The sequence below is a fragment of the Colletotrichum costaricense genome, assembly GCF_030867565.1.
Source record: "Colletotrichum costaricense strain IMI 309622 chromosome Unknown Scaffold_25.1, whole genome shotgun sequence".
NCBI classification, from domain to species: domain Eukaryota; kingdom Fungi; phylum Ascomycota; class Sordariomycetes; order Glomerellales; family Glomerellaceae; genus Colletotrichum; species Colletotrichum costaricense.
In genome coordinates, this window is record NW_026848254.1 from 435643 (window position 1) to 463559 (window position 27917).

Here is a 27917-nt window from a genome sequence, read left to right on the forward strand (position 1 = left end):
TGGGGATGGTCTCCACGTCCCACGAGCACCAGGAGCGGCGGCACGAAGCACATGCCCCGGACACAAAATCCCTCTTACTAAACCCCCTTCAGCAACCAGCTACCGATCCCGGGGGCTCCATCCTCCATTCTGTGTGCCAGAGGATCCCCCATCAGAAATGCATACTACGTACATAGAGCCCGGGCAATGCAGAGGAAACAGCAGCAGGGCCTGGCAAGAGAACCCTGAGCAAACCCTCGGCAGCTCGCGTGAGTGAGAGGGGCGAAGGACCCGACAGAACAGAGCAGGACCAAGAACCCTGGATGCCGATGCCCAGCAAACCCGGCCATGAGTATGAGCCATCAGCAACCCCAAACCGGTCAAGACATGCGCCTACATACGCAGAAATTCGGACACAGATGTAGAACGCCGTACTGAAGCAGACATACATCAAGTATACTTACGTACTCACAGGCAGCGCTATATAACAACCACCGAGGCGCAGCAGCTTCACAGTAAAGAAACTGACTTGGGCCTGGCCGTCTCTCTCTTTTCCTTTCTTTCTTGCTCTTAGTCAGTCCGGCCGCTGGTTTCTGCATCAGCAGCAGCGTAATGGATCCCCGATCCATCCCCCCCATCCAGTCATGGGCTTTCCCCCCTCTCTTCCGGATGGAGAGACGAGAGGATATGGGGTAAAAGGTACGGCACTGCACTGCATTTGACAACCACACACCGCAGAAACGCCCGCACGCACTCGCTCCGCTCCCGGTTTCTCCTTTGATGACTGGCCACTATTCACTCACTCACTGGAGACTGACTGGACTGAACTGGACTGGTACTGGTACTGGTACTGGTACTGGTGTATGATTTTTATTTATTTTTATTTCCCAAAATTTCTTTTGTTCCTGTTTCTGTCTGTGTCTGTCTCGGGGAGCTAACGGGGAGGCTACCGATGACTCTGGTTCCGCGCCACGGGCCACAGCTCTTTACGTCTGGCCCGTCGGTCAATGCTCTCTCTTCTCTTGCTGCCGCTTTGCTTTGTAGTAGGTAATTACTTGGAATTAGGTAGACTGTTCATCAGTCAGTCAGTCGCATGGACATGGGCTCGAGTGAGGCGTAGCATCATCCATCATCCATTGACAATTCTTCCATATGGTCAGCTCGGCGCGCTCCAGACCGAGTTGACCTACATTTACCTTACCTTACTTACAGCTGCACTCCCTGGAGCAAAAGAACCCAAGCTGAATCAAGCAAAAGCACAAGCACGCACACGCACTCGCGCGTACGCAACCTCGCCCTCTTCGCCATCAATTTTTTCAGCGCGAAAGAAGCAGCTCGAAGCAGCACCCAAAAACTCAAATCCAGAACGAAAGAAAGAAGTTCCCCTGCATCTCACAGTTAGTCAGTCAGTGGCGCTGCAACTTACTACAACACGCATCGCATGGCAGCCCATTTATCCGATCCCCTCTCCCAGATAATTCCTGGGAACTGGTAGATGGCCTCGTGCACAACACCGACACCGACACGCACACACACACAGTACCTTACCCGGCCCACCCCATCCGTCAGCCATCCTCCCGTTCCCGTCTACCGTCTCCTGTCGTGTCCAGGTATCCGAAAATCCCCCATTACTTTTTTGACTTTCACCGCGCCTTTTTTGTTGATTTGGTATCCGGCTTTTTGGGTCTCTCGTCGGCCCCTCGAAATTCTCCCCAACTTCCTCTTTTTTCTTCTCCTCCTCTTGGCCCGCCTTCGCACCGTCGAATGACGTCGTTGGTCAAAGGGCCGACTCCGCTGCCGCTGCGAGCTGCGTGCTGCGCCTCACTCGACCTCGAACCCCGACTTTTCTGTGGTGCCTTTTTCGAGTAAATTTTCGCCCTCCACGACTCGACCGACTTCTTTTTGGCTGCCCTGCTGCTTGCTGCTGCAGGTGATACCTGGTAGTCAGTAGGTCAGTCAGGGTCACCGTACCTTTGTACTATACCTTTGTACTAGCCTGCCAGTCAGTCGTCCTTGACTTCCAGACTGCTGTTCATCCTGCATCCCATCTGTTTCCATTTGCTGCCCGCCGTTGCCACCCGACCCCATCGAATTTCTGTCGATTAGTCCTGTTCCCTGCCCACCACCACTGCCCACTGCCCACCCCCTCTCTGTGCGACACTCTCACCCAAAGTGTCTGTTCGTCTCTCCAGTTGTGCGGTTGCGTTTGTATAGGCAAATTCCCTTTTTTGCAGCAAACATCAAAATCGCACAACACCACAACAACAAACATGGTCGTCGGTTTGCTCAGCATCCCGCGGGAGATTCGCGACTTGATCCTCGGCGAATGCGTCTTCCTTCCCGACCGCCAACCGCCGCCCAATCCCTCAGTCAGCCAGGACCGCAAGAGGCGCGAGTACAAGGGCAAAGGTTTTTTCGATGGTCACGACATTTGGGTTGAGAAGAAGGTTCGCTCCCCGCCTTCCGGCTCCCCCAACACCAACATCTTCCTCGTCAATCGACAGATACACGCCGAAGCCAAGGCGCTGCTTGCGACAAGGGGGACGCATTGCCGTCTCGATGTAATGTATGTCAAAGAATGTGGCTTGTGGCCGACTTGGCTCGCGGTGCCAAGAGCGACCCGCCATGCCGACAGCGTCCGAGTCCAATTTCGAATTTTCGACCCCCCCTCCGATGTCAACCCTGACTGGAAGAACGAGGAACAGTTTCGAGGCGGTAGCGGCGGTCCGCCCTTCATCGTCTGGAATTTCTACGCCATGCTGTCTGGTTATTTGCAGTATGGCCCGACCGCCTTCAGTAGTATCGTCGCCGACCCGGCAAAATTCACCATCAAGAACCTCGTGCTCGACGTTCTGCCACCGCCCCCTGGCCAGAAGCACGATCGGCTCGTCTCCGGCGGTGCACCGCGGCCGCCCGCCCATGACATGTTTGAAAGGTTCACCACCATGGTCATGGACGCGGAAAAGCGAGAGAGCCGAGGGATCACTTGGCCCCGTCCGCCACAAGGCAAGGAGCACCTCATCCCGGCCGAGAAGCTGGCTTTCTTCATGTGCTGCCAGATCGGAGGTCTCCTATCCATGTATCGTGATTGGGCCGACTTCGGCGCCGCCCTGTACGAAGGCATCGGGACAATTCAGATCCGCGTCAACGGCGAACTCAGACGCCATTTCGACCTGGACGAGATGCTCGCCAGGCTACCCATCCAGCCGATCGCGGCGTGGAACGAGAAGGAACAGCAAAAGAGACAGAAGCGCTTCGACGACTGGAAAGCCCAAGCGATAACAACGAGACAAGGTTGGAAGAAATGAGGGAAAAAAGACAACTTGGAATGATGACATGAAATGCCTTTTCTTTTTTTTTCTTTTGCTTTGGCTGTACTGGCCACTAGAGGGGAGACTCCCTCTTTTGCATTAGGCAGCGATACCACCGGATAGAGGGCTTCCTTTTGGGATACGTCTTTTTTTGCTTTGGAGCATGGTGCAAGGTGCATGGTGCATGGTACAACCAGGCCGGCGGTGGTCGATCTCGGAGGGCCGGGAGAGAGGCGTTCGGCACGGTACCGAACGCCGAGAACGGAGTCGGAGTCGGAGGTGGAAGCCGGTCAAGAAATGTTGGTCCTGTTTTTTTCTACCGAGATAGGCCTTCTACTGCAGTTCGGAGCCGAGCAATGTCAGCGTGGCTTGCCTTGCAGCATCCACCCACAACAATCTGTTTCCACAATCCTCGAGATTCGGCGTTAGAGACCACTTGTGAGAGTTGGGCTTCCCATGAAGTGGTAGGGTGTTGTGATCCTTGGGGAAGCTCCCACTTTTGGGTCGTCGTGTTGTAGACTTCACCGTTGGTGCCATCCGGGTAGAGAATAAGGGCCGGAGCGGCGTCGACGGCGCCCTCCTGGATGAGTTCCTTGACAGCGGATTCGTAGCTCTGAATGAGAGACTCCAACTTCCACACCTTGGTGCAGTTGATGCCGATACCCCAGGGGTGGCTCGTGGCAACGTCACGGCTGAGCATAGCCGTCACAGCCTCCTTGATGGAAGAACCATCGGGCAGAAGGCCGTCCTCTCTCGGGAAAAGCGTCGCGATCCAGAAAGGAATGGGGGTCTCCGAAGCCAGGACTTGGGTCTTATCCAGGGCCTGCCTCACGGCCTTGATCTCATCTGTGCGTGGGATCGTCTCAATGGCGACATAGCTGACGGGGGAAGAGAAGGCGGCGGCAGATTGGAACAGCTGGAGCCGCTCGGCATGCCAGTCACGGAGCTTCTCGAGACTATCGTGGTCGGCGTCATAAGCGCCGCTGTACTCTTGGCCAGGGATCATGCAAGCTCCATAGGGACCGACGCTGAGAGCTGTCTTGCTCCCTTGGGAACGTCCCGCCTCATCGGCAATACGAATGGCGTCCTGGATGAAGTTGCCAATGTTGGCTTTGTCGATACCGTTGGGGAACTGGGCAGTGCGGGTGTTGGCAAAGCCGTGAATGGATAACTGGTAGGTGGCAGTGAGGATGATGTCAACGGGTACATCTCCAAAGTCTTTCTGGCAGGCGAGCAGGGTGTCCTGGCCATCGACGAGAAGATGGGTAGACCAGAGAGGCGTGGTGGCTGACTCGAACTTGATGCCGTACTTGTCTTCCAAGGAAGTGCCGAGGCCACCATCGAGGATGAGGACCTTGGATTGCTGGGAAGAAGAGGAGGCAGCCATCGTTGGTGTAGGTGAAGTGAAGCGAAGTGTGTAGAGCGTGTACTTGGTGGGTGTAGTTCCAGGAAGGGCGAGGTGCGCAAAACAAGGTTCGGACCGGAAAGGGAGATCTGATAGACGGATAGAGAGACTACCTGATCTCTGGTAGAATAAGATGAGATTAGGTTAAGGGTGAGACTGAATCCGGGGCCGGCGCGATCAAGACGAGAACGAGGACAAGAGAAAGAGGAAAAAAGAGTTGAACGCGCGGCGGGACGTTGCAAGTCTTGACGCTTGGAGGGGTGAGTATGTGTGTGTGTGTGTCCGAGTAAGTCGGGAATGGGGGGAAACAAGAAAGTCTTGGGGTCTTGGGTCCTCGTTGGTCTTGGGGTCCTTTGGGGCGGGAAGAGGAAAGGCGAGGCCAGCGGAGACGCGGGCAAGGCGCGGGTGGTGACTGGGACAATGGAGGAGGAGGAGGGTCCGAGGGGATCCACACCTGGAGAAAAATTTGGGAAAGCATTACGACGACTTCTGGCTGACTAACACACCTAATTCCAGCTGCCAAGAGCCACCGGCAGCAACTTCCGTGTATTTTTACTCACCCCTTCCTCTCCTGCTCTTTCTCCCTTTTGTGCCTCCCTCAATAATCTCGTACCTTCCCTTGCTTCATCCAATGCCCCAAGCATCCCGTGATGTGGTACGTCACTGGCCTGAGAAAGGGAAGCCACGCACAACTTGAAGAAGGTACGAAATACCCCTCTTGCTGCAAACTGGTCACAGAAGATAAGGTACCTGGAAGAAATGGAAGCATCGTGACTGGCAAGCGCGCCTGCCGAATGCCAAGACGGGATGGGACTTGCTCGGTTTAGCATACCCGTATCTCATACGTACTCCGTACTCCGTATTCCGTATTCCTCCTACCTTTACGGACTAAGGTAAGGTAACCAGGGCAGGTACCTCAATCTCGCTTCCAGATTCCGTCACAAACCGGATGACACCGCAAAACGGCCGTCCTCCAATTCAATCCAATCAGCACTCGCCTAATTCATTCAGAGGTTGAGACGCGCAGCATGAGATCATATCCAACCGTGAAGCTCATACATTGTGTAGTATGGAGTACGGATGCTGCCACGGGCTCAAGGTTCTGCCATCCAATCTCATCCGCTCTCAGATCATGGGGAAGACCTTACTTCAGATGCGCTAGGATTCACTCCATGTAATTGATGCTGTCGGTCTAACTCGTTCTTACCCGGCCCAAACCTCTTCATCCCACCGGCAGATTCTGTCTCCCAACGCCCCTTTGTGGATTAGACTTTCCATAGTATCTGTATGGACATGTGAATTCTCACATTCAAGGTTATGTTTTGACGATTTCTGTGTGTAATACCACGTCAACTTGCACATGAATTACGCCTGCCCTTAATTCTGGTTTTTACAGGTAGTCAGTGAGGAACAGCACGAGACCAAGACCATCCCCACTTGATCGATCATGATTCTATCAACAAGACTCAAGAAACCCAAGAAAGTTCAATGATACTTTCCACTGCGTTCATCACAACAGCACCATGTCAAGTTGCAACCCCAGAGACTGGCCGGCGCAAGTTACAGTTTCCTAGCTCCCGCTCCTGTCCTGGCGGTTGGCAGGGGTCCTCCGAGCCCTCCCTAGCCGATTTCCGAGCGGAATGGGGCTGCTCTTTGGGCTGATGCAACGTCATTTAACTTTAATTGGTGACGAATCTGAAGAACCCCGCCCTCGCCATCTTTCCCCGCAGGATGGCGATCTCATAGACAAGCTTTCTGGATCATGGACTTCGTATATCCGTACGAATACAGATAATGGTGGGTTTTTTTTTTTCCTTCTCTAAATAGCGTAGCAACTTAAACATTCAGTAGTAGAATAAGAGTCGTTTCTTTAGGAGCTCGAGGAATTTTCCCAGGAAAGATGGATGCCTCTCACTTACACCGGCTCCCTGAGCTCGGTATCGATAACTGTCCCCACAAGCACATGTCCCAAGCTGCATGCATCCATCACGACACTAGTGTGGTGCTGAATGCTAACGACATCTTGGCTCCGTCAACTTGAATCCGTGCTCCAGTCCCGGCACCCCGGAAGATGGGAAACACAGTTCAACGGACCTTGGCGGGCCCACGGTCAATTCATTCGGCGTCCGGCACTCCCCCGCCGAGCCGGAAGCTAATCGAAACGGAGCCTGTCAAAGGAAGGGCGCGCTGGGCGTCGGTGGGGCACATTGACTTTTGACATCCATTGCTGACCTCGCTTTTCACCTGACACCAATTCAACTCCTTGGCTCATCGCATAGTCTTCCCTTAAGAAGAGCACAATCGCACCAGGAGAGAAGGCTGTTGATTCTTCGCATTATTCACCGGAAAGCTCGACCCAAGCCAATACTCGCCGTCATGTCAACAACCACAACAACAGCTACGGCATCAGCCTCAGCCTCCACCTCAGGCATAGAACTCCATCCCCTCCCCGCCAACGTATCCCAAAAGCCCTCCCCCTTCCCATCCACATCCCAAAACGTCGACGACGCCACAGATCCGATCCTCCAAGCCTCCCGCGAAGCAGACTCCACCGTCCCCGAAGGCGGCTACGGCTGGGTCGTCGTGGGCGGCTGCTTCGTCGTCGCCTGGTGGATCATCGGCACCTCGTACTCGTGGGGCGTCATCCAGGGCGCCCTCATCGAAGATGGTCTCGGCACCCCCGCCGTCCTCTCGTTCGTCGGGTCGCTGGCCGCGGCGCTCATCTCGGCGTTGGCTATTGTCAACTCGCGCGTCATGAGGCGGATCGGGCCGAGGAAGACGGGGTTCTTGGGGATTTCGCTGTTGGGGGTTAGTGAGTTGCTGAGTAGCTTCGCGGTCAAGAATGTGGGCGCCATGTTTGCAACGAGCGGTGTCATCATGGGCCTGGGGATGAGGTACGTCGTCCCTTCGTGAAGCTTCTTTGCGAATTTTATATGCTAACAAATCGTCAAGCTTATGTTTCACGGTGAGCTGAGCTCCTCAAACTAGCCCAATGCTTTGAGCTTTGTTGCTGACGAGATCATCCAGATCGTCTCTGTGGTCCCGGCACAGTACTTCAGCCGCAAGCGCGGCCTTGCCAATGGCATCGTCTTCGCCGGCGGTGGTCTCGGCGGCGCAGTAAACAGCTTCGCCCTCGACGCCCTCCTCAACCATCTCGGATCCGCATGGGCCTACCGCGTCCTTGCCCTTGTCACCCTGGCCACGGGACTCCCAGCAGCATGGCTCATCAAAGAGCGCGTTCCCGTCCGTAGCACTGGGTTCGTCGAGTGGTAAGAAGCCCTCTTTTCCCGTTCTCGCCATGATCTCCGAGATGGAACATGTATCAGCCACTAACACAGAAATGCAGGCGTCTCTTCAAATCCCTCACTTTCGTCCTTGTCTTCCTAGCCGGCGCAGTCGGGACCTTCCCCCTCTTCGTCCCTCCCTTCTTCCTCCCCCTATACTCCAAATCCATCGGCCTCTCCTCCTCGACGGGCGCCGGCCTGGTAGCGGGGTTCAACTTCTCTTCTGCCATCGGCCGCATCTGCTGCGGTGCCTTTTGCGACGCATTTGGCGCGCTCAACGTGCTCTTCGTCTCCCTGTTCCTGTCTGCGGTCAGTATCCTGGCCATTTGGCCCGTCTCGACGTCGCTCGGTCCCATGGTTGCCTTTGTCATTATCAATGGCGTCTCGAACGGTGGTTTCTTCTCGACTATGCCTACGGTGGTCGGGAACACGTTTGGATCTGCGAGGGTCTCTGTCGCTATGAGCATGATTGTGACTGGATGGGCCGGCGGCTATCTCATGGTGAGTTGCACAATTTCAATATTCACTACCTTTCAAAAGTATGGTATACTGATGCGGTCGACGTAGGGCTCGCCGATTGCCGGATATCTTCTTGAAGCCTATGGCGGCGCCGAGGGAGGTCTTCAAGCGTACCGTCCGGCCATGTTCTACGCCGGCTCTCTGTCATTGGCGGCGGCTGGCCTAGTCGCCATGGTCAGGTTCCGCATAAACAGCAGCATCTTGGCAAAGATTTGAGAATGACGTGAATGGCAATGTCGCTGTTGCATAGCACCCTGTACCAAAATTGTAGTAACACGATGGAAAGCATGTTTGCAGGTTCATCACCAGTAACCTCCTTCCAGGACAGACGTTGGCCGAAAGTCCGGCCGGATGAACAGTACTCATAGACACCGTAGACCGGCCGGCCGGCGAGTGATGCAAAGGGGCGGTGAATGTGACATCAGCCTCTACAGTCTCGTATTCATCGGACCCTTGATTCACGCAAAGACACCAGACTCTCAGCAGGCACCCGTGAAAACTTCCTGGTATCTCTTCACTCGCCATTCGTCCAAACTTATCTTCCCCGCACGATCCACCTCAGACAAGGCGAGAATCATCGGCCCCGGCGCAGCTGCTGCCTACGCGGCCCCACTTGGCGCCTTCAGCCCGCCGATAGCCCCGGGCGGGGATCTCCCGTGTTAAGATACAACAGCTTCCCAAAGTCCACCCCGAACAGGCAACGTTGCTGACAGACATGATCTGAATGCGCAAAGATAGCAAACATTCTCGAGCGCCTTACCCAGCAAACCAACTATCCTAATTGCTTGGCATCAATAGCTCCCATCTGAGTCAGACCGGCACGACTCTAGTGTAACTCCTGTGCTCCTCCTAGACCCGGCGGCTGCTTGCGGTGATACCTGGTCCCCCAATTCCCCCTTCTTGCACGTGTACTCGCGCCTCATTCGCGCCGCAATTCCAAGACGGAACTTTCCAATACCCGCGAACTAGTCCACGCGATAACGTGTAGAGAGGGAAACCGCCATTGTCTACAAAATACCCCGCCAACCTCCCCTCCTCTCTTCTCCTCCTCTACTATCAAAAGCCTCAACCCAATACAAACATACAAATCCGACGAATCTTGTCTCTCCCATCCCTTAACACACATAGTGCGTACTCGTCCACTACATCCAACATGTCCATCGATCACATCGGCCTCTACGTCCCCGCCTCAATCTACAAGGAAATAGTAGACTGGTACCTCGCCGCCCTGGCCCCCCTCGGCTTCAAAAAGTTCGTCGAACCAAACGAATACGCTTGCGGCCTCGGCGTACAACGGCCCGATTTCTGGATCGCCTGTCACCAGGTCGACAAGGCGAATATCCCGCTCCACATTGGCTTCAAGGCGGATAGTAGGTTCTTCACTATGCACTTGGTGGCCGGGAGTTCGTAACGCTGTAGAAGGTTTTGGCTGACCGTATACCCTCAACATAGACCGCAAAGTAATCGACGAGTTTCACAAGGCTGCTCTTGCGGCCGGGGGGAAGGATAATGGGGCGCCTGGGTTGCGGCCGCAGTATCATCCCGACTACTACGGCGCATTTGTGATTGATCCTTCGGGGAATAACGTCGAGGTTGTCTGCCACATGCCGGAAGCGACAGAGTAAAAGATCAATGAGGGGATGATTGGCGTTTGGTTTCTCAATGGCAGGATCGCTTTCAACATATGTAACATGGGACTGCGGCAGCTGGGGTTGGGCACATTGATGGACGAATGATTCACGAGGACTGCAAGCCTCCAGCAAGGTGACCATGAGGAAGCCCCCAATCATTTGACGCTTCATTTGGACTACATAATTTAGTCAAGATTGCATGAACACTGCGATTTCAGCCCCTCCCGTGCTCTCTGCTCAAAGCCTCAGTATGCTTACAACAAAATTGTGTTGAAATACGGAGGATCATACTATCTTTCGCCAGATTCTACCACCGAGATGACCATACTCAGCATGACTATGTTGCATAGCAAGCCTTGGAAGGCCTGGTTTACTCTCTTCGCACCCTCAATGGCAGCTCTTCATCAGAATACACAGTTTTCACACCCGCCGTCCAACTTCATCATCGCGAAGCTAGACGGCGCTAAGCGTGTCAGACAGACGACCTGAATGGTTGAACACCTAATGTCTGGCTTGCCACAAAGGCAACCCTCTGCTACTATGCGAAATAAGGTAAGGTAAGTCACCCCGATAGGTAGTTGAACATCCAGAAATCAGTGTTGAGTCCCACGTTCTCTCCAAGGCCTAATGGAGGTAGGCCTCTTGCATACTTCATGCGTCGGTAGATGATGCAATCGCAAGCGCTTAGGAAGGGTTAAATACACAGTGAAGCGAGTAGTGATGTCAAGTTAACACTGCACTTTTAACTCATCTCGTCTGGATTTGCTCCCACCCAGTCAGCCTGCCCAACGCTCCAGTAAACTGACCTGCTCTTCCACCCTACGAGGAACATGTTGTTAAAGAGAACCATCTTCCTACTCTTCCTAAAGTAGCTTGATAAGAGAAATCTGAGCAAGTTGAGACAGCAGCCGACACACATTCAACCGCATTTCCCTTTCGAGTAGCTAAAGATAGTTTTCGATGAGCGGCGAGACTATCTATCATTAGTTAGCTTCAAATCCATTCCTGTCATGGTCATTTAATGAGAGTCATCCACATACAGACACTGCCCATCACATGCCCATCACAAATCAATCAAAGACAGCAGTTCGGCCGGCTTCCAATTAAATTTCTCGTACTCAGGACATTTCATTATGCTCGCCATCTATGTCAGTCTCGGAACACCAAACGCCTTGTCCCAAATATGCCCGCGCAAAGTCTAGAACGTAACGTAGCGTGTAGTGTAGCCTAGTCCAACCCCTGCCCGTTCATCACAGAACCCGTCTTCCGTCTTTCGTCTGTCTGGTTGCCCATGTACAGCTCGCGCGCGAAATCCACCACTCGTAATGAGATCAACGTATGAAGTCGCCTTCAAATGCGCTCCACCAGAACTTGCAATATAATACCGCCCACGAAAACTCCATACAGACCCGTTCTATCCGGGTATTTCGAGGAAAAAAACTGATCCATTCTCCTTGGTCATCGGTCCATTGGTCGCTCGACGTCATACGTAACACGCCCTGACGAAACGGTGCGCACCGTTCGCCCAAGAATTGTAAGCTGCTCCGAGCCTCTGGTGCCCAGTCGGATGAGTAGATGTCCAATATCCCTCCCAAGCTCTGAGGTGCCAACGAGCCAAACGTATAAAAGTTGATTCTACTAGGATGCGATGCTCGTAAAAGGTACTAGCAAGCCATAGCAGACCACTTCGACCCCAAATCAGCGTAGTTTAGGGTATCAATCTCATAGTATTGCAACATTGCAAATTTCCTTAGGAATCACCACCGGTCACAGCAGCAGGGCGTGATCGCTGTGCCACCACTTCCCGCGCGTAAAACTCGACCAACATAGTCGCGTACGCCTCGAGATCTTCGACGGGAACCGCTAGGCGGAAATCGTTCAATAGGAGGAACTGAAGCTCGAGATGGTTGAGTTCGGCTAACGGAAGACCACCGACCTAAGACATGAGAATGAGCACTGGGCGAGACAAATCGGTCAAGTTCAACCATTTACATACCTTGGCGTATCTGGAGTTGGTGTAAAAGACGTCTGAGAAGAACTTGCTCGCGCAAGTTACGCCCGCAATGACCAGTCTATGGATATTGAAGCTGTCGACAACAAAGTACGTAGCCGCCGGGGGCGCGCCAGGAGGTGTCGGCTGAGGTACAATGCTACCGGTACTCTCGCTCGTCTTGGTGTTCTGTTCGTCCGCATCGTCATCTTCGGCAAGATCCGAGTCGGTTTCGTCGTCCTCGTCACGCATTTCGACGTCGGCCGACTGTGCCTTTGGAGTTGACTGGGAAGTGGACACCCTCCGCGCCTCCTCGTGCTTGACCACCATCTCGTTGACTCGCTCCGTCATGCGGTCAAAGTAGACTAGCAAACTCAAAAAGACCTCATAGGTGGTCGGGCAGTATTTGTGAATGCGGGACAAGTAGCTCAGAATTGTGATAGCAGGGATGTTCTTGCCATGGAAAGCAAGCACAGACGTGCTCAACGGGCTCATTTGCGAGCCGTTGCCTGACTCGCTGTTCTGGCTCGCCTGCTGCTGATGCGCAACGTTGCGCTGCATGGCATCATGCTGCAGGTCGTTGGTGGTGGTGATCTTGGTGAGAAGGGCAGCGACCATTTCAATGATGTCGCCAATGGGCATCGCACTGATCTCGTACTTCATCGCCTGCAGCGGCGGATCGTTCAGTATCCCCGGCCCATTACCCGATAATAGGTCGGCCTTGGCGAGACTCTGGATATGGGCCAAGTCGCGAATGTGAATTGTCTGGCCTTGGGGTTGCTGTACGGGAGATGAGGCATCGGAGAGGGGGTATGAGTTTGTGGCGCCGGCAACACCATTTCCATCGGATGCGGGCGAAGGTTGCTGAGGTTGTGAGTCTTGGCTAGGAGCGGGGTGAGCCTGTTCAGAGGCGACTACGGAACCAGCATGGCCGGCATCGCGAGAATCGGTTGCCATGTATGCGGGGCTATCAGCATGCTGGGGCCTGGCACCTGTTGGCGACGAAGATGATGGAGGCGAGGGGAAGCGAGATGCACCTGCGCTAGGGGGCGCGGGCTTCTCGGCCGAGTCTTGTTCGGGGCGCTTTTGACGCGTGGGCGGGGTGCTCGTAGAATGTTGGTATCTCGGGCTCGCAGACGCGTGGTGTGCAGGGACGTCTCTTGACCGACTTGAGGATCGGTAGTGAGAATCGTGCGAGTGTTGGTGTTGAATGCCCGGGTTGGCAATCATGTTATGGAAACGGGAGGGATCAGAGACGTAGTCACCGATTACAGCTGCCATAGCATCGTATTATTCCAGCAAGACTGAATTACAATTAGGATGGTTGGAACAGGCAACTGCAGGAACGACGAGTTAGCATCATGTCTAAATTGCATCTTGTGGTTTGCGTTTATACAAGGCCAAAGTAGTATTGGGGCAGCAACGGTTGCCGTGTGATGACATTGGCGCCCAAGACTCCCGACCGAGAAAACGAGCGCGGCACAAGGCCGATTTTTTCGAACCTCAGGCTGACTCAAGAGCTTGTGCGAGGGCGGTGACGTGAGGCAAGAGCCGTAATCGTGGGGAAGGAGAAGGGGAGTGCGTATGGGCAGCGGAGGGTGGGCAAGCAAGGCTGAGTGTTTGCACATGCAGGTCAAGGCATGAGAAGGGCAGCTCGATGGCAGATGAACAGCCGGAATCCACCAGCAGGGAAACAACGACACAGACAAGCGTGCTGAGACCACAGCCCAACGTCTTGATCGTGATGGCAGCAGCCTTGGGTGCAGAGCTGATGGCAGCCGTGAGCATCGCGCGCAGGCTCGAGCGACGTCACAGGGGCGCCTCTCATTGCCAGGACGAATCAAGTGAAGTGCGACATGGGTTTAGGGAAAAGGCAGGGAAGATGGAGAATCGCCGAGGCGGAAGGCAAGACGGAATGAACTCACCTAAGTCGTCCAACAAAGAGGCGGAAGGGCCTGTCGACAGGCGATGGATCTACTAGATACTGAGTCTTTGGGTAGAGAGGCGGGAAGGTCGACGCGATGAAGGGGCAACGGTGTATCTTTGCCGCGGTCGCAGGAAGTATTCGTCGGAGATAGCAACGAGGTGTCGAGTGCGAAGAGGTCGTAGGTAGACAAGGTCTAGTCGGATCGGGTCGAAGGGCAGTAGGCTCACAACGAGACGCGTTAGGCCTGACAGAGACGGTTGGGTGGTGTCGAAGGAGGCGGCGATGGCGACCTTTTGGCGGAGCAGGAATCTTGAGGCGGTAAGAGGGCTCGTCCGACTATGCGACTCGAGAATCTGTTTCTGTTCTGTTTCGCAGAGCGTCTGCGATGTCGAGTACCAAGAAACAATCAAGGTACCGATGGAGGGGAGGGGGTCGGCGAGATCAAAGGAAGAGGAAGTCGTCGAAAGAAGCCCCCCTTGTTGAAAAGACGTCCAGTCTAGAGGAAGGACGAGACAAGCCAGAACAGAAAAGCAGACTGGGGGAGGAAAGGAGGAAGAGAGAAAAAGGGTCGGAGGAGAGCGGGTTGGATGGGTGTGTGTGGATGGATGGATGGATGGTGGATGAAGGATGAATCGGGGGAGAAGCTGGCGTGGGTTGGCAAAATGGGCGACGGGTAATAGAGATGGGGGGGGGGGGGCCGGAGGGGAAAAGAAGAACGGCGGGAGGATTTGGGCGCGACGGCGGCGGCGGTGGGTGGCAGGCGGCAGGCAGGTGGGTGGCCCTTTACTGCGCAGGAGCGATGGAGGGGGAAACTTGGTGAAGGCAGGAAACAGCGCTCAATGCTTGGGTACCTGGGCAGCGGGACCTTAGAGGGACGGTAGAGGGACGGTAGAGGGGGCAGCGGGCTGGTGGAGAGAGCGCTGGAGACGCAATGGCCGATGGACTGGGCCTGGAACTTGGGGAGTGGATGCTGTTGTTGCAGAGGATGGGCACCTTGCTTCACCTATCTGAGATGAGATATCGAGTAAAGATGAAGGTATCAGGTCATGAATGTGAGTTACTTGTGTGGCTTGGTTGGTCTTTACTCGAGATGTATGAGTAGGGAAACAGCTCTCATACTTTTGTGACCTGATGAGAGAGGATAGATACTCAGAGTGAGTGAGATGGTTAGAGGGGGACCCTTGATGAGATTGGCGGTCTGGTGGAGACGGATGAGGTAGATGGCAAAAGGATGACCGCCAGAAGGCTCAGCTGGGTTAAGTCGATTCATGGATGAGTGGATGAGAGAGCATTGAGAGGACCTTACCACCTGTTGATGTGCAGCAGCTCCCCGAATGACGGCACACTGCACAGATGCATCACTCCAGACTCCAGACTCCAGACTCTCTCCCTCAGACTGTTACACTGTAGACTGTTTCCAGACTCCAAACCATCTGTCGCTCGTCACTCATGGTGGCTGACGGGTTCAAAAGTAAGTAGTGCCGTGCAGCGAACTGTTCCATTTTTATTACAGCGCAGCTGGCAGCATGCACGCTCAGTTGCGATGCCACGGCCGTGGTTCCCCGCGTGTCTTGGATCCGCGCGTGAGTTGTCATTCACAGGCATGTGAGCTTCACTCTGAGCTTCACTCTTAGACTCGGTGAGAATTCAGTGAGCAGTGAGTGAATTATTCTCAGCAATGGAAACCCAAGTCTTATCACTCTTCACTCATCACCTCTTTCGTCTTTGCTCGAAATCTGCAGAAGGTCTACATGTACAGCTAATGACCATCATGAATCTCATCTTGACTGAATGTCTCACTGCATCTCGTGTGGCGGCATGGCAAAAAAAGATGAGGAGCCACCCGAAACATGACATGGCAGAAGCCCGCGCTAGCCACCAACACCCGACTGTGCCACTCCCACGAGCAAGCAAGCAATGGATGGAAGGCAAGGTAAGGTGAGGTAGCAGCCACTCACAGCTCCCGCAACAGCAACACCACCCGTCACCTGTGGGCCAAGAAATCCAAGGGTCCTCCGTGCCTCCCAGGCTGCCCCCCGAATCTGGATTTCTGCTCGTGCCATCGTTGCAAGTCGGAAACTCCCAGTTCCTAGTCGGCGGGCCCAACCGAACCAAGCACAGCCTCATTGCGATCCTGCTCTCGCCATTTTCCATCCATGATCCAGCTCTCACTCTTTCGTCCCTCGCGCCGAGGTCCTGGAGGCTGGAGCTTCACCTCGACATGGACCTAAATTGCGCTCCTCTCCAGCCGCAACCTCACAAGCCCCGGTCCTTGCTTAAGCAAAGCATTCCCGAGCTCTCCCAACTTGGGGAGTACCAAAGTCTCCAACATTTTCCGATGGGATGGATGGCTGCCCAACGAATACTATTCTCGCCATAGAGCAATTCTCTCTCTGCCTTGTGCCTCAGACCTTGAAAGGCTTGGATGCTTCCCCAGCCCGCAACCGTGCTTCAACTTCGCCTCAACATAGAATGACTGACCTGACAGGTCGCACTCGCAGCACGTCCAAGCAAGTTGGCAACAGCCTCGAGTCGGAGCGTCTGCATAGAAAAACGCAAAATGAAAAGAAATCATAGAGAGAGCGCTTGCAACAGACGGCGGACCACTGGAACTGACACGCGGCGGAAAGACAGACGACCCATCCGCATCGTCGGGAGGAGAGGGTGTGCCCATGCCCTTCTCCCATTGGTCTCTCAGATACGCGATACCGCTGATAAGAGATTTGGCGAGCAGGGGGCCACCTGAGCCCGGCAGGGGAACCTGGAACCTCGACTTTTCGACACTTTCACCCCCTGGCACGTTCTGCCGTTCTGATGTCTTATCGGATAAGATAAGGTACGTATCTCCCTCTCCTCCCCTCTCCCCTCCTCTCCGCCCGCCAGCCCTGCCACCTCCCTTTCTGGCCTGAGGTGACCTGAACACCCAATGGAACCAATCGAGTAGCAATACCTAAGATACCTGGGTACGGGGCATTCGCATCGTAATTCCAATCGCCAATTGCCTGCCGTAATACGACACGCTGGACCCGAGATGCCCTTCCAGCTCCACCAAAATAACTGCAGCATGCAACTTTGGCCATGGCACAAAATGGATCTCGGAGGAAACATCGACAAGCTTCTCCCATTTTACGTACTGCAAATTCGCAAACACCGCGCAGTGGCATTACACTACGGAGTACTGTGTATGTACATGCCCCTCTGGTATCCTGGATTTCTATTCCAGTATCCCCCGCTCAAGTCCCGACCGAATCTGGACCTCACTTCCGTCCAAATCAAGCAACATCGTCGTTGTTGACTCCATAATCGCATAGCCAGCCACGCTCTCCCCATTATTTCCCCCTTTCCACAGAGTATCGCACTGCTCAAAAAGAAAGCTGTCTCGAGCTCTGACAATGGACACGGAGGCCACGGCGACTTTAACGACCGGTCATTTCGGGGCTCAGAAAATAGAAACCGCCGTTCCTGGTCGCCTACCTATCCCAGGTACCCGCCGGGCCCGTCCAACGCGAGATACCTGTCAACACCAACTGAATGTTGACTAACAGCACATGAGACGACCAAATGCCCGCCGGATCGTTGCATTCGCGCCAAAGGGTTGTCTGCTGCTTACACCGCTAGCAATCTACAAACACTCAGCTGCCGCTATCCCACCTCCTGACACCCATTACCTACCTACTGCACTAAGAATAAGATACCTTATTCGACGGCAATGCCCATTGCCACTACCAACACGGCCAAAAGGGGCAACACAAAAACAAGCTTTCATCATCATCCATCCCACGCCCAGCTCCCCTTTCCCCCTTCCAAGACGCCTTGACGCCCCCCCCCCCCCCTCGGGGGCCTGCACGGATGGTGACTCCCGGCCAATACCCGGCGTTCCCTCCGGCACGAGGTCTTGGGATCTTGGGGTTTGTTTCCAAGATATTCCCCCATCTAATCAACACTACTCCATACCTTATGGATAGGTACAATACACATAATGAGGCCTTCACCGCAATACCGCCCCGGCCCCCAGGTACGGATACCCTACTGATCAATCTGGACGGAGCAAGGCATATCGCGCAATCGCCAGATATTGCAGCCCATGGCAGCCATCGTGGCACACCCGCAGCCCGCAGCCCGACAGCCCCGTCCCACGTTCCTATCCACCGCCCTTCCATGACCTTTCCTAAATCGTTACCGACGGCCAACGACTTGCAATCACCCTTCCGTCATCATTCTCCAACTTAGTCATGCGCTTGACTTGCTCGTACTCCGTATATTACAACTTGGATGGCTTTGCTTCGTGTCGACTGGGTACTGTGTAGTCGACATTCTCTCAGCGTCAAGATTCCCAAGAACCGTACTGCGTACTCAACTTCCGGATACCTTTGCCCAAGTAACACACCACGCCATCAAGCGTGCCTCGGGCAGACAAGCTCATCTTTAACCTCACCTACAGGTTAAGCTAACCTACACAGCACCATCACATCGCAAATCCTCCAACGAGAAGCCAAAGGCACCTCCCGCCCCCCGTCCTCCCCCGCACCCGCCGCTGATTTGTTCCCGCTCATCACTCGCCATCCCGCAGAACCGAGCAGCGCTAAATCCCCTTTCCTCCCCCATACCATCCCTCACCGCCTCCGAATCCGAGGCTTCGACAGTGATAGCGACAGTGACACTCTGACACCCCTTATTTCTTTTTAATCTATTATGTAGGTAGTCCGTAGAGTGACTGTGCCGTCCTCCCTGCATCGTGCATACGGGTGGCAGCGTTCGCGTGCCGGCATCTCCTTCAGTCACCCCCTACCAATGCCAGGACTTGGACTTTTAAATTTTTACCTTACCCCCAGACTCTTGTTCTCTCCCCCGTCCGTTGTGGCGTTGCAGCATCGCACGCAATCGCATCTAATCATATCGACCACGCGAGCTGCCCGTACCTACTCCCGTTCCGCGCTGTGTAGTACCGTACCTTATCGCAATCTTCTGGGGTGTCACAGTGTCAGTGTCACAGCCCATGGAGTAACCCCCAAGCCTCTCGTGAAGAAATCTCGTCTTGCGGGTAATCTATTTATTGTACATTCATCGTTTGTCGCCAAGCCCGAGATCTCGCCCCGGCATGGACGTTCTTCGCTCTGTCTTCTCTCCTCGGGACTCGGGGGGCAATTTCGTGACCGCGCGGCAAACTAGCCTGTGTGACGTCTTGCTGCTCATCATGCCCGGCCGGTGTCGATGCAGGCGACCAGTTGGCTTTCCTCAAGCCACATCACAATAAACGTCTCCCTTTCTCTGCCTCTTCCTCTGGCTTTCCCACATTCAACTACTCCCACCTAGTGCTGCACTTTGTAGTCCTCGTCGGGGAGGTACAGATGCCGCACGGCGCCCTTGGCGGTCAGGACGACCATGCGAATGACACCACCAGAGCTGCCATCCCACTTGATGGCCTCCTTGAGCGATCCTTTGACAAAGTCGACGGCCTCCTTCTCCTCCATGCCCTCCTTCCAGTGCTCGTCACAGTATCCGTAAATGTACGTCGAACCCGAGCCGCCAATGGCATATGACTGCTTGTGTAGGGATCCGCCGAGGGGAATGGAGTAGACCTGGCCGCCGTGTCGCTCGTCCCAGCCGGCAATGATGAGACCGGCGCTGTGAATCGTTTCGAGTTAGTTTTGATCCGGATGCTAGCGTCCCTATGTCCCATGGTCGCTCGGAGACACTTCCGCGAGAGCAGGAGGCAAGAAAACTTACGTCAAGCGATCCTTGTTGGCGTAACAGACCTCCTGGAAGATGGCGGCGGCGGTCTGGGTCATGGGAGGCTTTCCGTTGCGCATGGCGTACAGGCCGAGCTGGTACTGGACAATGTCGGCGACGGCCTGGGTGTCGGCGGCGGAGCCTGACCGGCAGCACCAGATGGTGTCGTGGACTTGTGTGAGCTTGTCGGTGACTCGGTTGGCAATGTAGGCGCCCGTCGTTGTTCTGGAATCAGCACCTAGATGGAGTGACTCGTCGTCAGTTGTACGTTCCTCGTATGGTCCCTGTTTGTTTGCCCCTCCAAAAGTGACCAAAGTGTACTGTGGCCGCCGTGGGGACGTATGCGTTTGGGAAGACATTTATGGGTAAATCTGACGTACCGAGAATAACACCGTCCTTGAAGGTGACTGCCATACTATCGCGAGGTGTCAGATGTATGCGGGAGGGGAGGGGCGATCGGAGGGGTAGCTTACATTGAGGTTCCGAGGCTACGACATAGGTTAGCAGTGGTTCTGTGGGGGGCCGAGGATGTAGCATCATCACTCACTTGACCTCTCCCTTCTTTAATCTCTCCATGTCGATGTGAATGCCGTCTGTCCGCCCGCAATCATCAGCTTCAGTGTTCCGTTCTGGAGTGTGTGGTCCCGCAATAGCATCATCCAAGCTTCTGCCCGCCCGTACCTTCGTTCAGCTGTCCGGTGGTGGTGAACTCCATTTTGATGACTTATGTGTGGTGTGTATCTCGTTACTTCGTGTGAAAATTCGGTTTGTCGAGGATTGGAGGTCGGAGGGAGGGGGGAGGATTCGGCGTAGATATCGAAGGGGGGTTGGATTGGTTTGATGTGTCGTCGGTGGAAGGCTGAATGGAGCTTGACGAAGCTCAGGCAGCTCCAGAACGCGTTGGCCTTGCCCGCCCGGGACGATTGGATGAGCCACGTGACTGCTGACATAATCAGTCATTGGTGACGCGCGCAACGATGCCATGTGCATTAGCAGATATTGAGCTGATTTTGATTCAATTCAACGAAAAATGTGATCGTTTAGCAAAATTCATATCCTTATACGGGAAATCTCTCTTATCGCTTGGGTGTTAGGGTCACAGTATCACCCTTTCAATAGCTGTTCAATGCTATTCCGGAGGGGCCCACGTGAGGACGATAGCTTCTGGGATGGAGATTCTGCCACCATAGATACTGGCATGTGAAATTTAACCCCAATATAGACGATTTCCGTTCCAACACAGATCGGAGCAAATGCGTCCAAACCTTCAAATTCAATTTGTTCCGCTGGATCCGGTGGTCATCCACAACGCCAGCCCAGGAAATGCTTCTTTGTACAGGTATTCTTGTAGATATGGTACAATAGTCACGCGCCTCGGATATCCAAAACATATCGATCAATCAACACTTTAACCGCCCTTGGTCAGACTACCATAATATCAGCGAAAGAAGCTCCATGTAGAGCAATCCCAAAGTCATTGCCACAAGCAACATAACTCACCCGTCCTTGGCCAGCTCAGCGCTGGGCTTATCACCACCGCCCTCCGTCTTCTTCTTATCCTCATCGCCGCACCCACAGTCGTAAAAGTCGCCAATCTTGTTACAGTCAAACAGCTCCTTCTTCAACCGGGTGTTGACCTCGTTGTGTACGAAGCAGGCCCAGCCTGCGGCAGCGTTACGGCTGCTCGTTTGGGGTGGGTACTTTGCCAGCAGCTTGCGGAAGTGGGAAGCGCAGTCGCCGCAGGGGTAGAGGCGGGCAAAGAGCTGGATGTACGTCTTGAGAGCGAGGCTGTCGTCGGGAGTGGGCTTCTCGGGGAAGCGGGCCATCATGGTGTGGAAGAGCTTCCACGAAGCGCGGCCGAGCTCGGCTCTGCGGGGAGGAGACTGTGTTAGCATAACCTTGAGAACCAGGAAGACCCGAGGGAACGGTCCCGGGATGTGGGTATTCTTCTCATGCAAGAGGGCGGGAGGCTTACTTTGCCGTCGCATTCTCCAACTTGGGCGCAATGGATTCGCCGGACAGGATGCTGCTCGAGATGTGGCCAAGATCGGGGGTGTCACCGCTCGACGATACGGAATCGCCCTTTAGGGGTACGGCGGCGGCCGGGGGCGCGGGGGATGAGGGTTCGCTGGTGCCGCTCGAGAAGAGGTAGGAGACGCTGAAGAAGGCGACGACGGCCAGGAGGACCATGAGCGTGAGGTGTTGTCTCCGCGCCATGGTGGGCGATTTGCTGTCGCTTGACTTTTGGGGGGGGGGGGGGGCTTTGCGAAAGTCGAGGTATGCGCAGAGGTAAGTAATTCGGTAGAAAGTAACGAAAGGGTGGAGGGTAGAACTGAAGAGAAGAAATAATCTCCCGCAAAAAGGAGGATGCGAAACCTCGGACGGGATCGCGTCGTTCTGGCAGCTTTTTGGTTAGGTTATCTGAGCTTACCAGGGCCGGGAAGAAACCCTCCCCAAATAATCACCGGCGAGGAGGGGAGATTCGGCGAGGGACGACAGGTTCGACCAGGGGGGTGGTTCATCTTTCAGACTTTCAGGAAGCTACGCAGTAAGGGGACATTTGGTCGGCCCACGGCGCAGGGGTCGTCAGACGAGGCTATTTTGCTGCCGCCAATCCCGTCGCCGCAGTTTGGGCGTAGTGCCACCTGTCGCATGGCCCCTGGCGCAGTCCGCCGCAGTGGTGAGATTTCATAGCACATGGATGCCCCCCAAATTGCTCCAGATGCTCCAAATGGCCCCCCAAAATCCCATCTCTCAGAGCCCCAGAGGTGTCTCCTCAGGTTCAGGCCAGGTTCCCCTCTAGCTAAGTACCTTGTTATCGAAGAAAGTTAATTCTTTCTAAGTTATAAATATAAAAATATAGTTTTAATAAAATAGTATAATACTTACTTAGTACTTAAATTAAAATACTTTTTTAAGCTTATTATAAAAAAAAATAATTATATTATTAACTACTTATTATTAAGGTTTGTAATATTATAGCTTTAATTATAATAGCTTTATTTATAATAAATAAAAAGTCTAATTATAAATCTTTTAAAAACCTCTTTTTAAGGGCTATAAGAGCCTCTAAGTTAAGTTAAAATACTTATTAAAATATTAATAACTAAACTAATTTTATAATAATAGCTTTAATAAAAAAACTAAAAAACGAACTAAGAAATAATATTAAAATCCTTATTAATATTAAGTATAATTTATAAAACGTAATAATATAGTTATAAAATATTAATAATATATTTTATATTAAGAAAATTATTATTAATATTAATAAGATAAATAGGGCTATATTAATATAATACTTTAATTTTTTTTATAGCTCGAGGATTATAACTTTAAATAGTATTAAAAATTTATTAAAAAGCTCTCTTAAATACTTTAGTATATTTATTACTATTTTTATAATAATAAAACTCTTAATACTTACGTACGAGTATAAGTTATTTATTTTTAAATAGTAATACTAACTTATTAATAAGCTATTAAAATTATAATTCTAGCGATTTTTCAATAAAAAAGAGGGTAGAATAGAAGAAAGGATAGGTAAAAAAAGGGTTAAGGTTAAATAGTACGGAATTCGAGGGTAGGGTAGCGTCTATATGTACTGCGGCAATCCTCTAGTAATACAAAACGATGGAGTTAAACAGTGGTTCCCCTCCAGCTCGCTCCAAGATTTGCTTATCTAATGCCACCGACGTTAGGGGTTGAATCGGCCCAGCCCTGTGGGATCCCAGGCCCGTGCAGCGTGCTACCCCTTAACTTTGATATTCGGGCCCACTCCACTCCCCTAACGCCTGGCAGCGGCCAGGGGTGCCGGCGACCTTCCCGCCCGCCGTCTCCAGTAAGGTACCTTAAGGTAAGCTGCAATTGCCAATTGCGCGTTCAAAGGTACAAAATCCACTCATTTTAGCCTCATGAAAATGCAACTATCTACTAACCAAAGCAATTCGCTCCACCAGATGTTCCCCGGATGACTCATTTTCTCAGCCTCAACTCTAGATATCTCATAAGAAACTCAATAGCAACCTCATTCTCAGTTGATTCCATACCAGCATACTACAATCTTTTCGAGTTTCCATTGTGACCACAAATCTAGCATTTCAGCCAGTACCATTATCCTAGAATTTGCTTTACCTTCTTCCATATCACAACACCAACCACCACAGCAAACATGGCAACCCCCATCTCAATCATTGTAGCCTCCAAAAACCCAGTCAAAGTCCAAGCCGCAAAACTCGGCTTCGAATCAGCCCTCCCAGACGCAACCTACACCGTCCGCGGCATCAGCGTCCCCTCCGGCGTCCCAGACCAGCCCCTCACCGACGAAGAGACCCTCCGCGGAGCCCTGAACCGGGCCCGCAACGCCCGGGAGGTCGAAAAGGATGCAGACTACTGGATCGGCCTCGAAGGCGGCATCGACATGCCGGCCGACCAGAGCGCCCCCATTATGAACTTTGCCTGGATCGTCGTCATCAGCCGCAACGGGCGCGTGGGTAAGGCAAGGACCGGCGCGTATTACCTCCCCGAGGAGAGTGCTGCGCTACTGCGCCAGGGCATGGAGTTGGGGCACGCGGATGATTTCATCTTTGGCCAGACGAACAACAAACAGAGCAAGGGGTCTGTTGGCATGTTGACTGATGGTGTCATTGATCGGACTTCGTACTATCACCACGCTGTCATTCTAGCTCTGATTCCCTTCAAGAATAAGAATCTGACGTTTGTCTGAATATCTGGCGCAACTCTTCCAGTGTTCTGATGTCTCTTTTGGTCTCTCTCAATAATTGATACCGAGGCAGATGAGATGTGCAGAAAACATAGGCTCAGCTGGAAGCTATCGTCAGGTTCTACATGCACTAGAGATGATCCTGCCAAGTTCCAAGGATTCCAACGCAACAGACTCGGCGAATGCAATTAATCGCTCTTGGGGCAGGCAAGCAGGGTCTGCTCTTGCCCTTACTCAAAGGCAATATCTCGTAATTCCTACCAGTTACTTAAATACCTTACTACCCGTAATAGACTATGCAGATGTGCCACCGCATCTCGTCTTTGCGCGAAAGAATCTTGTCGCATCGATTACACTCGATTACGACCTTCTGGGCGCCATTCACTATAAGGTGGGTAGACCTTATAGACTACATATACCCAACCATAGTAGTTTTCTCCTCTGTGAACGCTCAATCTCGCGTTGTTTATTTGTCATCGAATCCTCACGTAGAATGTGCTTCCGAGGTTGAGGGACACTCATATGTCCGATGGTACTTCTTGGATTCTTTCAAACAGATTTCTTTGCAAACACAGTTGACTGAACTCCCATATCTTTCTACTCTCTTCAATTACCTTCTACTTATATGTGACACGATCGTTCATCGGCTAGACATCCCAGTAAGTCCTACTCATACCAACTCTTCCTGTGGGATTCCCTAAGGTTGGAAGAGTTGGTCTTAGTCCACGACTAGAGTCCGACTCAAGGGCAAGCATTTACAGCTCAAGTCGTCAATTACTTGCTCCTTGTTCTCACTTAGAACCTTTGGTCCAGCTTCGTGCATTTGGTGCTTTGTTCTCACTCAGCTCATCATCTCTCCCGCAGCGTCCACCGTACGATCCGTACATCAAGTGGTCAAGTTTCCAGGTTGTTGAGTTTCTTAAGCAAGGCTCACTCATCAACTATCAAGCCCATTCTAGTACTCGACACCAGTTCGCCCAAAGGGGATCAATAACCATCTCTGGAGCATTCTAGCAGGACCTGATCTTGACCCTGGTCAATGTGTCACTATCTCCTGGACTTCCCAGTTAGCACGTCTCGATTGACTACCGACTCTATCCCACCAGAATACTCCATCATCTTCCTTCTGCGTTCGTGAGGGCAATGAAAAGGGGTCTTCTGGCGGTCCATCTCGATATAGAATCCCTCTGCGCAATAATATTCTCCATAGTGGCCGCGGCGAAGATGCCAGCGCATCTCACCTTTGCGGGAAAGACTTTTCAAAAGAGGATATCTTGGTATGGATTGTATGAGATGTTTTCTTCGAGCCAGCACTTTAACCCTCTTTGGCCCCTTCTGTGATCGCTCGCTCACGCTTAGTTCATTCGCTGTCGAATCGTCACATAGAATATACAGACCACAATTCTATGAAGTTTAGTAAGTTCTGATTTAACACTCCTTTATTTAACTACCAGACTACCAAACCAGTTCCAGAGCCATTCCCAAGTCCTTCCATCCTAAGTACAATCACTGGGGACAATCGAGAAGGGGCACCAGCAGGCCCTTCTCAATGTGGCACCTCTTTTTTCCATTAATTGCTCTCCTCTGTGATCGCTTAGTCACGCTTTGTTTATTCTCTGACGAATCGTCCCGTTAAATCTACTGACGAGGGTCTACGAGAAATCACATCCATTTTATTAAGTTCTCGGTTAACATTTCTTTATCTCAACTACCAACCTATCAATTACGGAACCATGCCCAACTTCTTCCACCCTGATGACAATTACTTGGGGCAATCGAGAAGGGCCTGCTGGCGGCCCTTCTCGATATGGAACCCCTTTTCGGGATAATACTCTCCATAGTGGTCGCGGCGGAGATGCCAGCGCATCTCGTCTTTGCGCGACAGGATCTTGGTGCATCGGTTGCATGCAATTGCAACCTTCTGGACGCCATTCACTATTCTCGGGAGCTCCCGGCAAGGTGGTCTCGGAGAGACACCTGCCAGGCCATAGTGCTCCGGGTTGGGGTCGGGCGTTCCGTCGTTGAACTGAGAACCTGCAATGGTTCTGGTATGGGACCGTCTCCCATTTCTGGCCCGAGGAGCTTGAACGTCGGCGGCGGGCTGAGGGTTATTGTCCTGTGCGAGCGGGCTGGGAGCGGCGGCGGCGTCCTGGGCGTCGTCTTGCTGAAGAGGGGCATCCTCGTTGTGGCCATGATGGTGCTGCTCCTGCTGCGGCTGATCGAATGCGTGGTTCTGGTGGACATGGTGATCATGCTGCTGGTGAAGAACTTGGTCGTGGTGGCCCTGTCCATGAATATGATATTCATTGTCCTGAGCGTGCTGTTGGTAAGGCATCTCCTGATACTCTCGGCCCTCATTATGCTGTTCCTCACGATACTGGAGCTGCACGTCCTGATAAGGCATCTCCTGCGCCTGCATGCCAACCATTTGCTGCCCATACTGCTCGAATCCCTGGTTGTTGTAATACTGCCATTGCTCGTGCTCTCGAAGGAACATCTCGGGATCGCCAAAGTCGGGGAAGGGTGCAGGGATCGGGCCCAAGTCAGGGTACGGGATGTTGAAGCCGTCCTGGAGCAAGTTGTCGATCTGGCCGGCGTGACCTGGCTGAATGTTCGCAGCGCCAGTCTGAAAGTCATAGATGTAATCGGGAAGCAGATTGTTGAAATTCGGGTGCGGGAAATCGCCTGCGGGAGCAACGTGAGGCTCGCTGAGAGCGTTTCCGGCCGGCTGAACGGCAATGATGGCCTGGCTCTGGAGCTCGGGGTCGATGGGAGCATAATGCTCGGCTTGGATGGCATCATTCTGGCCCTGCTGAGAAAACGGTCTCTCGACAGCGTTGTTGGCTTGCTGGGGAAGCACGGCGTTCTGGCCTAGGTGCTCGACATAGAGCGGATTCTCGTGGGCGCCTTGAGCGGCCTCGTGGTAGTTGTCGTGAAGACGGTGACCCTCGATCTCGTTGTGGTCCGCCAGAGCTTCGGCCGGGTAGGCTTCCTCGGGCCTATATTTCTAGCATCAGAAGAGGATATTTTGAGCGAGACTCGGGGTGAACTTACGGGACGTACTGGTAAGCACCAGCCATTCTGGCCCTCTCCGCCTGGTAGTATTCCAGGCGCTTGCGCTCCTCTAACATACATTGTCAGCATCTCTTCTTGCACCTCAAAGCGACGGGAGGCCAATCTCCCATGGCCTCTGGGGCCGAGAGACCGGTGTCTGGTAGCCAAGGATCGAGCTGCGAGGAGGGAGAAGAGGGTTCCTTTTATACCGCGATCGAGGTGGAAGCCTCAGAGGCAGTGAACCAGGGGCCCAATGCCCTCGATCAGGATTTTGAGGGGTCCAGAAACACTGGAATGAAAGAAAGGTTGGCAGACTTACCCTCGTGGTACTGCTGGTCCATCTTGAATGGACTTTTTGATGTGG

General features: G+C 53.1%; 11 protein-coding genes across 11 annotated transcripts; 6 read left to right on the top strand and 5 right to left on the bottom strand.

The window, feature by feature from the left end:
- Positions 1-2249: 2249 nt before the first annotated feature.
- CCOS01_15749 (uncharacterized protein) lies at positions 2250-3287 on the top strand (the record flags this gene model as incomplete). The annotated part of the gene is made up of 1 exon (XM_060463887.1): positions 2250-3287. The coding sequence occupies one exon, from the start codon at positions 2250-2252 to the stop codon at positions 3285-3287; it is 1038 nt and encodes a 345-aa protein (XP_060305642.1).
- A 319-nt stretch (positions 3288-3606) lies between these two features.
- CCOS01_15750 (homocysteine S-methyltransferase) lies at positions 3607-4677 on the bottom strand (the record flags this gene model as incomplete). The annotated part of the gene is made up of 1 exon (XM_060463888.1): positions 3607-4677. One exon carries the CDS (start codon positions 4675-4677, stop codon positions 3607-3609), a length of 1071 nt encoding a protein of 356 aa, XP_060305643.1.
- Positions 4678-7071: 2394 nt separating this feature from the next.
- On the top strand, positions 7072-8714 carry CCOS01_15751 (major facilitator superfamily transporter; the record flags this gene model as incomplete). The annotated part of the gene is made up of 4 exons (XM_060463889.1): positions 7072-7589; positions 7698-7964; positions 8042-8480; positions 8547-8714. 4 exons carry the CDS (start codon positions 7072-7074, stop codon positions 8712-8714), a joined length of 1392 nt encoding a protein of 463 aa, XP_060305644.1.
- A 937-nt stretch (positions 8715-9651) lies between these two features.
- On the top strand, positions 9652-10123 carry CCOS01_15752 (glyoxalase/bleomycin resistance protein/dioxygenase; the record flags this gene model as incomplete). Its single annotated transcript, XM_060463890.1, has 2 exons — positions 9652-9868; positions 9951-10123. The coding sequence occupies 2 exons, from the start codon at positions 9652-9654 to the stop codon at positions 10121-10123; spliced, it is 390 nt and encodes a 129-aa protein (XP_060305645.1).
- Positions 10124-11879: 1756 nt separating this feature from the next.
- On the bottom strand, positions 11880-13400 carry CCOS01_15753 (cyclin; the record flags this gene model as incomplete). The annotated part of the gene is made up of 2 exons (XM_060463891.1): positions 11880-12065; positions 12126-13400. The coding sequence occupies 2 exons, from the start codon at positions 13398-13400 to the stop codon at positions 11880-11882; spliced, it is 1461 nt and encodes a 486-aa protein (XP_060305646.1).
- Positions 13401-15901: 2501 nt separating this feature from the next.
- On the top strand, positions 15902-16955 carry CCOS01_15754 (uncharacterized protein; the record flags this gene model as incomplete). Its single annotated transcript, XM_060463892.1, has 2 exons — positions 15902-15979; positions 16677-16955. 2 exons carry the CDS (start codon positions 15902-15904, stop codon positions 16953-16955), a joined length of 357 nt encoding a protein of 118 aa, XP_060305647.1.
- Positions 16956-17134: 179 nt separating this feature from the next.
- Positions 17135-17584, top strand: CCOS01_15755 (uncharacterized protein; the record flags this gene model as incomplete). The annotated part of the gene is made up of 2 exons (XM_060463893.1): positions 17135-17228; positions 17451-17584. 2 exons carry the CDS (start codon positions 17135-17137, stop codon positions 17582-17584), a joined length of 228 nt encoding a protein of 75 aa, XP_060305648.1.
- A 1771-nt stretch (positions 17585-19355) lies between these two features.
- Positions 19356-20491, bottom strand: CCOS01_15756 (proteasome component PRE3; the record flags this gene model as incomplete). The annotated part of the gene is made up of 6 exons (XM_060463894.1): positions 19356-19671; positions 19774-20014; positions 20157-20191; positions 20250-20264; positions 20324-20369; positions 20458-20491. The coding sequence occupies 6 exons, from the start codon at positions 20489-20491 to the stop codon at positions 19356-19358; spliced, it is 687 nt and encodes a 228-aa protein (XP_060305649.1).
- A 781-nt stretch (positions 20492-21272) lies between these two features.
- Positions 21273-21993, bottom strand: CCOS01_15757 (Erv1/Alr family protein; the record flags this gene model as incomplete). Its single annotated transcript, XM_060463895.1, has 2 exons — positions 21273-21645; positions 21752-21993. 2 exons carry the CDS (start codon positions 21991-21993, stop codon positions 21273-21275), a joined length of 615 nt encoding a protein of 204 aa, XP_060305650.1.
- A 1954-nt stretch (positions 21994-23947) lies between these two features.
- CCOS01_15758 (uncharacterized protein) lies at positions 23948-24502 on the top strand (the record flags this gene model as incomplete). Its single annotated transcript, XM_060463896.1, has 1 exon — positions 23948-24502. One exon carries the CDS (start codon positions 23948-23950, stop codon positions 24500-24502), a length of 555 nt encoding a protein of 184 aa, XP_060305651.1.
- A 1759-nt stretch (positions 24503-26261) lies between these two features.
- CCOS01_15759 (uncharacterized protein) lies at positions 26262-27894 on the bottom strand (the record flags this gene model as incomplete). Its single annotated transcript, XM_060463897.1, has 3 exons — positions 26262-27498; positions 27554-27623; positions 27873-27894. The coding sequence occupies 3 exons, from the start codon at positions 27892-27894 to the stop codon at positions 26262-26264; spliced, it is 1329 nt and encodes a 442-aa protein (XP_060305652.1).
- Between the last annotated feature and the right edge of the window lie 23 nt (positions 27895-27917).